Source organism: Mobula hypostoma, chromosome 9 (assembly GCF_963921235.1).
Source record: "Mobula hypostoma chromosome 9, sMobHyp1.1, whole genome shotgun sequence".
Lineage (NCBI taxonomy): Eukaryota > Metazoa > Chordata > Chondrichthyes > Myliobatiformes > Myliobatidae > Mobula > Mobula hypostoma.
Window position 1 is genome coordinate 60,858,570 of NC_086105.1, and position 10,800 is coordinate 60,869,369.

The 10,800-nt window shown below is 43.3% G+C and overlaps 1 protein-coding gene across 1 annotated transcript; it reads left to right on the top strand.

Annotated features, from left to right (window-relative positions):
- The first annotated feature begins 2,327 nt into the window (after window positions 1-2,327).
- kera (keratocan) lies at window positions 2,328-9,918 on the top strand. Its single transcript, XM_063059717.1, has 2 exons — window positions 2,328-3,201; window positions 9,746-9,918. The coding sequence occupies exons 1-2, from the start codon at window positions 2,328-2,330 to the stop codon at window positions 9,916-9,918; spliced, it is 1,047 nt and encodes a 348-aa protein (XP_062915787.1).
- Window positions 9,919-10,800: the final 882 nt, after the last annotated feature.

Here is a 10,800-nt window from a genome sequence, read left to right on the forward strand (position 1 = left end):
GGAGGGTTCCCTAAACGGAATACTGTATAAGGTGTTGCTCCTCCACCCTGAGGGTGGCCTCATTTAGGCACAAGAAAAGGCTATGGATTGACACATCAGGATGGGAATGGGAATTAAAACGTTTGACCACCAGGAAGTCCCAGTTGTGGCAGATGGAGCAGAGGTGCTCGATAAAGCGGTCCCCCAATTTACAATGGGTCTCACCAAAGTGCAGGAGGCCGCATCGGGAGCCCCGGACGCAATAGACAACCCCAGTAGATTCGCAGGTGAAGTGTTGCCTCACCTGGAAGGACTGATTTGTTGATTATCCTCTTCCAAAATAGAATAAAAACTCAAACTATTCAGCTGGTCAAGCAGAATCTACGGAGAGGGAGAGTAACATTTCAGGTTGATAATCTTTAATGAGAATCAGGAAAGGAAATAAAAGATGCTTTAGTTTGCAGAGAAGTGAGACGGAAAGAACACAGGGAAGGCCTGTGATAGGACTGAATGGCTTGGCTGGTGTTGGTGCTGGCTGAGAGAGGCTGGGGAATACTGCAGTTGATCTGACTGGGGGGGAACATATGGAGTTGAATGAGAGTGTGGAGAGGAACAGAGAGAATCTACCCTTGGAAGATCTACATGTCGAGAACCTACACAGAGCGAATCTAATACCACTTCTGTGACACACAGTGAATTTGGCAAGGCATTCAGACCATAATGGATGAGAAGACCACACTGCTGCGTCAGTAACAGTGATGACTCTCCCCCTATAGGTCGAATTTCTTCTACGCATGGCTGAATGCACTGAACTGGCGAGATAGGCCCCCGTCCCTTTCCCCACTCTGTCTGGCTGCAGCTGAGGTGAGGAAGACTCATGTCAGGGTCAAGCTGTGGGGCCTGACAACATACCTGGTCAGGTGCATCTTTAACATCTCTCCAAAACAGTCCACCATCTGCCACCATCATCCCACTGCTCAAGAGGACAACAGTAACCTGCCTTAACGACTACCATCCAGTGCCACAGACCTCAATGAGAATGAAGTGCTTTGAGCAGCTGGTCATGAACTGCATTAATTCTTGCCTTCCCAGTACATCGGACCCTCATTAGTTTACATATCGCCTGAATAGGTCCACCAGTGATGCTGTAACCTCTGCCCTGTACTTTGTCCTGTCCCACCTGGAGAATTGTGTCTCCTACATTGCACAGACTTTCCAGACAGATCATGCACCTACTATGTTAACTACAGGTCTTCCCTCCCTTGGCTATTTCCAGCATTGTTGTTTGTTTCAGAATTCCACCATCTGGAATGTTTTGTATCTCACAGTCACATCAGTGTACATAGTCTCTCCCTCGTCTACCTCCATTTATTCATTTTGCTCCAGACAGACCGGCAAATGCTTATCAGGCCTGCATTCTCTCAGCTGACACCTGCTTTTTTTCAGTCTCTCTTGGTCTCCAACCTGTCAAAAATTTTCCTTTGCAGCAATCTTCTGGAATGTCATCACAAATGTCCCTTTGTTCTTTGCACTTTTCCCCATCTCGATGACTTGAAATACCTTTGTTTTCCTGGTTTTCCTGAGCTCTGTTCAAATGCTTACTTAGTGAAGCCCAACCCCCTCTACTGGGGCCAAGACTGCTGACAGAAGCTCACTCTTCCTCTGTCTCAGGGCAGTCTTTCAAGTTGTCCCCAGATGTGGCCCACCTTGTAAGATCCTTCCTCTCCCAGAGATGAGGTCGTTGGAGCTTCTGTTGGTGTTTCTGTAGCTCTTGGATTTACAGGATGGGGTTGCTGGCCCCATACCCAACCCCCCTCCTTTTTCAGCTGGGCTTGGGACCGTCTATGGTGGAGCTCTGTTCAAATGCCTCTGACAGAAATGATAGTTACTACCCCTCAACCACCAGGCTCTTGAACCAAAAGGAATAACTTCACTCAACTTCACTTGCCCCACCATTGAAATGATCCCACAACCTAAGGACTCACTTTCAAGGACTCTTCATCACATGTTCTCAATACTTATTGCTTATTTACTATTTATTTCTTTTTGTATTTGCACAATTTGTTGTCTCTTGCACATTGGTTGAACACCCAAGCTGGTGCAGTTGCTCATTAATTCTATTATGGTTATTATTCTATTCTGGATTTCTTTCCCACAATAACATGAATCTCAGGGTTGTATATGGTAATATATATGTACTTTGATAATACATTTTTCTTTGAACTTGTTAGCTCTGTTTCTCTCCAAGATTAATATACAGAGTATTTGTGTAATATCTTTTAATTTCCTTCAGTTTTTGAACATTCTTTTTTGCTGTTTGATTAATTTTCCCCTTTCTTTTCTTCCAGATGAGTCCAAACATAAAGGTGGCCCAGCGTATTCTAGTTATTTTACTCATGAGTAGCAGCGTATGGTGTCAAGACCCTGAATATTTAGCACGGTTAGAATACTTTTATGAATGCCCGAAAGAGTGCAAATGCCCTGGTCGATACTCTAACTCCCTGTACTGCGACAACAAAAACATCAAGGACATGCCACTGATACCATCAAGAGTCGTGTATGCATACCTTCAAAACAATCTCATTGACGCAATTTCAGGGAAGTCCTTCAAAAACGAAACTCAGTTGAAGTGGTTAAACTTGAACAAAAATAAGATCACAAGCAACAACATATCTGAAGGTCTATTTAAGAAGGTGGGAAACCTGCTCTACCTGTACCTTGAAGATAATGACCTGGATGAAGTACCCTCGCCCCTGCCGAGCAGCCTAGAACAGCTTCGGCTCGCCAGGAACAAGATCTCCAGCATCCCTGAGGGAGCTTTCTCAAACCTGGAGAAGCTGACCTTGCTTGACCTGCAGGGCAACAGATTGAAGGACCTTGTCATTCAGCCAAGTACGTTCAAAGGACTGAAGACACTGCTGCAGCTCAACCTGGCCTACAATGACCTCACGGCCATGCCTGAGCAGGTGCCCATTTCGACTCTGCAGCTCTATCTGGACAATAACTCTATCAAGGAGATACCATCGGGCTACTTCAGCAGCCTGCCCAAGCTGTCCTTTCTCAGGCTAAATCACAATGAGATTTCCGATACCGGAATTCCGGAAATGGCTTTCAATGTCTCATCCATAATTGACCTGCAGCTCTCATACAATCAGCTCACCACAGTCCCCATCATTCACTTCAGTCTGCAGCACCTGCACCTGGACCACAACCAAATCAAAAGTAAGTGCCGGCTTATTAAGAAGCCTCCTTGGTTGTGGAATCAGCTCAACTCTGAACTGATTTCACAATCTATGAACTCACGTTCTCAATATTATTGATTATTATATTGTTTTGGGGGGGTCACTTGCATAATGGTATTGGTCCATGGCATAAAAAAGGTTGGAAACCCTTGTTTGGTCATTTGTCTTCTTTGCACATTGTTTGTGTGTAGTTTTTCCTTGATTCCATTGTGTTTATTTGCATTTACTGTGAATGCCTGCAAGAAAATTAATCTCAGTGTGGTGTATGGTGAAATATACACTCAGTGGCCACTTGACTTGGTACCTCCTGTCGCTAATTTAGTGGCCACTGAGTGTGTGTTCATGGTCTTCTGCTGCTGTAGCCCATCCACTTCAAGGTTCGACGTGTTGTGTGTTCAGAGATGCTCTTCTGCACACCACTGTTGTAATGCCTGGTTATTTGAGTTACTGTCACCTTCCTGTCAGCCTGAACCAGTCTGGCCACTCTCCTCTGACCTCTCTCAACAACAAGACACCTTCACCCACAGAACGGCCGCTCACTGGATGTTATTTTTTTATTGCACCATTCTCCTGTAAACACTGAAGAATGTTTTGTGTGAAAATCCCAGGAGATCAACAAACCACCCTGACTGGCACCAACAATCAATCCACAGTCAAAGTCGCTTAGATCACATTTCTTCCCCATTCTGCTGTTTGCTCTGAACAACAACTGAACCTCTTGACCATGTCCGCATGCTTTCATGCATTGAGTTGCTGCATGATTGGCTGATTAGATATTTGCATAAATGAGCAGACGTAGTTGATAAAATGTCGACTGAGTAGGTGTACATTGATAATAAGTCTACTTTGAACTTTGAGAACTTACAGTGCTTTTCAAATAGAGGAGTACAGTGCAGGGATTAATGGAAAATACACTTATAAAGCCCACAGTTCACTGTCCTCTAGACATGGAGAAAATTCACATACAGTCCATTTGCTTAATGATTCTATAAGGGGGATATTATAAAGCTGTACTCTTCAGGAGAAGAAATTTGCCTACTACTTTTATAGGGAGTGCAGGTCTGGAGCTAAAGGGGTATCCAGTGCTTCATTAGCTGATTAAATGATTACCCGCTGCTTTTCAATTTATTATCATTATATTAAACACCTTGTCAAGGGCGGCGGTAGAGGCCGATACATTAGAAGCATTCAAGAAACTCTTAGATAGGGAGATGGATGAATGAAAAATGGAGGGCTATGTAGGAGGGAAGGGTTAGATTGATCTTAGAGTAGGTTAAAATGTCCGCACAACATTGTGGGCCGAAGGGCCTGTACTGTGCCGGAATGTTCTATGTTCTGATTTATGTAGACTAATGTTATTACAGCACCAGATGTGAGATCAATGTAAAACTCCCACCGCTGTCTGTAAGGAGTCTATACGTTCTCCCCGTGACTGCATGGGTTTCCTCCGGGTGCTTTAGTTTCCTCCCACATTCCAAAGACGTGCGATCAGGGTTAGTAAGTCCTAGACAATCTTGGTGACGCCAGAAGTGTGTCGGCACTTTTGATGCAAACAATGCATTTCACTGTGGGCATTGATGCATCTGTGACAAATAAAGCTAATCTTAATCGTAATCTTTCTGAGCCACCAGTCTTGCTTTAAAAGATGTCCACCTATTTTCCATTCTCTCTCTAAGCTTTTAACTGTCTTAAATTTACTGTGTCCACCCAGTTTCATTCCAACATCATAAAAACTAGCATGAGACCTTCTTAGAGGCTGATTCAATTTCCCAATGCATGATTCCATTTGCCATGTCTACAGTGCCAATAGTCCTTAAAATACACTGGTATTTTGTGAAGCAAGTTTCCTTTATATCATCTGTCCACAAGTTCTTGAAATAATCATCTGTCAGATCTCCCCAGTTCAGCCAAAAACTTTTAGAGTCATAGAAGTAACAGAGTACAGCCTAACTTATCCTTGTTAAACAAGATGCCAACCAAAGTTGGTCTCATTTGCCAATGTATGGCCCATATCCCTCTTAAACTTTCATATGATATGATCCCAAATGAACAGTGGCAGGCTTCCAAATTTCAGCGATGGTTAGTTACTGCTGTCCCTTTAAGACTCAGACTGCTGATTATTGCCTGCCACATTCTTTCATGGAAAGTCTGCACTTACAAGCATCATGCTGAGCACTCTGTGCTCAATGGTAAGAGTCCCAATTCTAGTACCACTGTTCCTGGTTTTACCGTTGGATTTTGTTTGTGTCATTGTGTTTATTTTGAGTCTGAGTGTATTCTGGACCTTACTCTGCATTTGCATTCACCTCTGTCCACCACTCTCTCATTATGTCCAATCGATGTATCTATAGCAGCAAGCTGATCGATCACACAGAGTTGGTGATTGAAATAACAGGGAATTTATTAAAATCTGGTGCTCACCAGGAGACCAGCCAAAGCTGAACATGAACTTGATGCAACTTTTACATTCTCAGTTGATGAGATTTCCAGTAAAACTTCATTTTTGTGACAGATTGGTGGCTACAGGAAGACTTAATTAAGTTACAGACTAGGTCCTGATTACAGAGTAAATCGATTATCCACAGGTCTAACAGCAAATCCAGTTTTCTATTACAACAATGGGGTGCACACTATAACATAATTAGTGAAGTTCCTGAGACTTGGGTGTTGTCACTGCTGCATTCTGTGTCTCTACCTTTGTCCATGTTCCTTGTCACAATATTAGCACAATCCACATCCCTGTTGACTAGTTATTAGCCTCATACATTCCCAATGCCACAACAGTATCTCCCCAAGGGTCTTATAAATGTTAGATCATAGACCATAAGGCATAGGAGCAGAATTAGGCCATTGGCCCATCGAGTCTCCTCTGCCATTCAATCATGGCTGATCATTTTTACCTCTTCTCAGCCCCACTCCCCGGCCTTCTCCCCATCTCCCCATAGCCTTTGATGCCGCGTCCAATCAAGAACCTATCAATCTCTGCTTTAAATACAACCAATGGCCTGGCCTCAACGGTTGCCTGTGGTAATAAATTCCACAAGTTCACCACCCTCTGGCTAAAGAAATTTCAGAGATGGAGTCCCTATGCTAGGTTCAATGTTAACTGGCAACTCCTTTGGACTCATTAGCTGCTTGGAGAGGAGGAACCCACTACAAGGGCTCTCCATATCATACTGCCCATGCTTACACACTGGCTGGTGTATACGTAGACAGCTAGGACACAATGTCCATGGTTGACTCTGACCAACGGAGGGTCCTCCCTCACATCTCCGGACAAGCCATTCCATTACAAATGCAACTCTGACACAAACACAAAATCCTGGAGGAACTTAGCAGGTCAAGCCCCAACCACAGAGATAGAAGAACAGTCGGCATTTCAGGCTGAGACCCTTCTTCAGGAGGACTGGAAAGGAAGCCACAATAAAATGGTGGGATGGGGAAGGAGCACAGGGTGGAAATGATAGGAGAAGCCAGATGGGGAGGATGGGTGCGAAGGTGGGTGGGTGGGGAAGTGGATGAAGTAAGAATCTGGGAGGAGATAGGTGAAATAAGTGAAGGGCTAAAGAAGGAATCTGATGGGAGAGGAGAGTGGACCATGGGAGAAAGGGACGGAGAAGGGGCACCTGAAGGAGGACAGAATACTTTTCATGGAACCTCTGTAGAAATTTACTAAGGCCTTTGTGACATACTACATCTCCTAAAACTCCTAATGAAACATATCCATTGGTGTGCCTTCTTCAGAATTAGAATCAGAATCAGGTTCAGTATCACCAACATATAGAACATAGAACAAGAACATAGAATAGTACAGCACAGTACAGGCCCTTCGGCCCATAATGTCATGCCGACCCTCAAACCCTGCCTCCCATATAAGCCCACACCTTAAATTCTTCCATATACCTGTCTAGTAGTCTCTTAAACTTCACTAGTGATTTTATTTTTTCCCTCTCAAGTTTCAATGTGAACTCGATCATATTGTGATCACTGTTCCCTAAGGGTTCCTTAACCTTAAGCTCTCTTATCAACTCCAGATCATTGCACAACACCCAATTCAGCACATCTAGTGGGTTCAACAACAAGCTGTTCTAAAAAGCCATCCCTTAGACATTCTACAAATTCTTTCCCTTGAGGTCCAGTACTGACCTGGTTTTCCCAATCCACTTTCATGTTAAAATCCCGATCGATTATCATGACATTGCCTTTCTGCCACACCTTTTCTATCTCCTGATGTAATTTGTAATCCACATCCTGGCTAATGTTTGGAGGACTGTATACAAGTCTCATTAGGGTCCTTTTAACCTTGCTATTTCTTAACTCAACCCATAGAGACTCTACACCTTCCATTCTATGTCATCCCTTTCTAATGATTTAATATTATTTCACAGAATATAGAACATAGAATAGTATAGCACATTACAGGCCCTTCAGCCCACAATGTTGTGCCGACCCTCAAACCCTGCCTCCCATATAACCCCCCACCTTAAATTCCTCCATATACCTGTCTAGTAGTCTCTTAAACTTCACTAGTGTATCTGCCTCCACCACTGACTTAGGTTTGTATTCCACACACAAACCACTCTCTGAGTGAAAAACCTTCCTCTAATATCCCCCTTGAACTTCCCACCCCTTACCTTAAAGCCATATCCTCTTGTATTGAGCAGTGGTGCCCTGGGGAAGAGGCACTGGCTATCCACTCTATCTATTCCTCTTATTATCTTGTCCACCTCTATCATGTCTCCTCTCATCCTCCTTCTCTCCAAGGAGTAAAGCCCTAGCTCCCTTAATCTCTGATCATAATCCATATTCTCTAAACCAGGTAGCATCCTAGTAAATCTCCTCTGTACCCTTTCCAATGCTTCCACATCCTTCCTATAGTGAGGCGACCAGAACTGGACACAGTACTCCTAGTGTGGCCTAACCAGCGTTCATTACATCGCGACTCTTAAACTCTATCCCTCAACTTATGAAAGCTAACACCCCATAAGCTTTCTTAACTATCCTACCCACCTGTGAGGCAACTTTCAGGGATCTGTGGACATGTACCCCTAGATCCCTCTGCTCCTCCACACTACCAATTATCCTGCCTTGGAGTTTGTCCTTCCAAAGTGTACCACCTCACACTTCTCTGGGTTGAACTCCATCTGCCACTTCTCAGCCCACTTCTGCATCCTATCAATGTCCCTCTGCAATCTTTGACAATCCTCTACACTATCTACAACACCACCAACCTTTGTGTCATCTGCAAACTTGCCAACCCACCCTTCTACCCCCACATACAGGTCGTTAATAAAAATCACGAAAAGTAGAGGTCCCAGAATAGATCCTTGTGGGACACCACTAGTCACAATCCTCCAATCTGAATGTACTCGCTCCACCACCACCCTCTGCCTTCTGCAGGCAAGCCAATTCTGAATCCACCTGGCCAAACTTCCCTGGATCTCATGCCTTCTGACTTTCTGAATAAGCCTACCATGTGGAACCTTGTCAAATGCCCTACTAAAATCCATATAGATCACATTCACTGCACTACCCTCATCTATCTGCCTGGTCACCTCCTCAAAGAACTCTATCAGGCTTGTTAGACATGATCTGCCCTTCACAAGGCCATGTTGACTGTCCCTGATCAGATCATGATTCTCTAAATGCCCATAGATCCTGTATGTCATGAAATCTATTGCTCAGTGGGAGCAGTACATTACCATGCATAAAAAACTATAAATTACAATAAGAAATCTATATATATATATATACACAATAAGAAAAAATGTATATACGAATGCACACACATATATAACTTAATTTTAATTAAATTATGTAAGTAGTGCAAAAAGAGCAGGAAGTGACAGAGTGAGGTAGTGTACTTGAGTTCATTGGCTTTTCAGATGGCAGCGAGGGAGAAGTTATTCCTAAAATGTTGAGTGTGTGTCTTGAACTTCCTGTATCTGCTCCTTGAAGGTAGCAATGAGAAGAGGCCATGTCCTGGGTGAAGGGGGTCCTTAATGTTGGATGCCGCCTTTCTGAGGTGTCACCTTTCGAAGAGGTCCTCATAATTTTTTCATACTTGCATCAATATGTTGGGCCCAGGAAAGATCCTCAGAGATATTGACACCCTGAACCTAAAGCTTCATCTTAGTTCAAGAACAGAATGGGGTTGTAGCTGCTCTTGAGCTTGGTGGTGTGGGACTTCAGGCTTCTGTCTGCCCTGTCCAACGGTAGGTGCAAGGAGATGGCATATCCTGGATCTTTGATGACAGAATTTGCCAATATTGGAGAGGGTTGTGGCTGTGATGTTTTGGGCTAAATCCAATAACCTCTGCAACTTCTTATATTCTGGTGTATTCAAATCAATCAGCATTACAATGTTATAATCAATGAATGATAATAGACTATTACACTGCCAGTAAAGGGGTGGGAGGCACATACTGTAAAATATAGCCTGCTCCAAACAAACCATTGAGATGAATTTACGTTCCTTATTATTGTTGGAATAATAATACAGATACTTTTCTTTTACTTTACAGAGATTGACGGACCTCAAATCTGCCCTGTTCCCGTCAACACCATTTATCAGATGCCTGTCGGAGACCATCAGCCTCAGCTCCGTTATCTCCGTCTCGATGGCAACGGAATTAAACCACCCATTCCGCTCGAGCTCATGATGTGTTTCAGGCTCCTTTCTGCCATTGTGATTTAAAAAGGGGGTAAAATATGCTCTCCAAATCACTTCGGTGAGAGAAGAAAAGAAAACACAAGTCTTGCTGGTCTTGTACTTGTAGGTTGAGATGATTCCTATCTTCTAAACTGGAAAATAGGTGATAATAAATAATCTAGTATTGGCATAAACTGTGACCAGTTATTAACAGTAGCATTGGTGGAAATTCAAGTACATTAGTATTGAATTATTAGTGAGAGGTCTTCTTTTCCAATAAAATGTCTGATCAGTAAAAGAACAACCGAGTTCCAGGTCCGTTGTTCAGGTAGTTTCCCTGTAGCTTTATCTTTCATAGATACTTGGTCCTTTCCAACATGGAATGGAAAATCATGCCCAATATCTCTCACAAACACAAGAGATTCTGAAGATGCTGGAAATCCAAAGTAACACGCATACACTACTGGTGGAACTCAGCAAGTCCAGATAGAGCGGATGTGGAGAGGATGGTATGGGCAGAGGAACGTTAACTCTTTATTGCTTTCCATGCATGCTACCTGACCTGCTGAGCTCCTCCAGCATTTTGTGTGCGTTACAATGTTTCTCATATCTTGATGACACCCAAGTGTGATTTGCCATCCAAGTTGGCAAAATCTACAAGATGATGACACTTACATTGAATTCACCTCTATCGCTTTTCATATCTCATCAAACATCGATAGAGCGTACATTGAAAACAAAATAGTCTTTCATTTCTATCTCATCTGAACAATGACAATATTCAGCAATGTTGTAGGCATTTCCTTGAGAAAAACTAAGGCAGAGTTGTTTGATTGTTGCTTCCTCGCAATGTTTTTGCTCCTTTTTAGACCTTGAGATGCCAACAGCGTTTCTCACACAATAATGAAGGAAAAATGGAAATCTGGC

Bases quoted from the DNA above. Each gene is read 5' to 3' on its own strand.
- kera (XM_063059717.1), top strand. From the start codon at position 2,328: ATGAGTCCAAACATAAAGGTGGCCCAGCGTATTCTAGTTATTTTACTC. The intron at 3,202-9,745 runs GTAAGTGCCGGC...TTTACTTTACAG, and splicing joins GGACCACAACCAAATCAAAA to AGATTGACGGACCTCAAATC.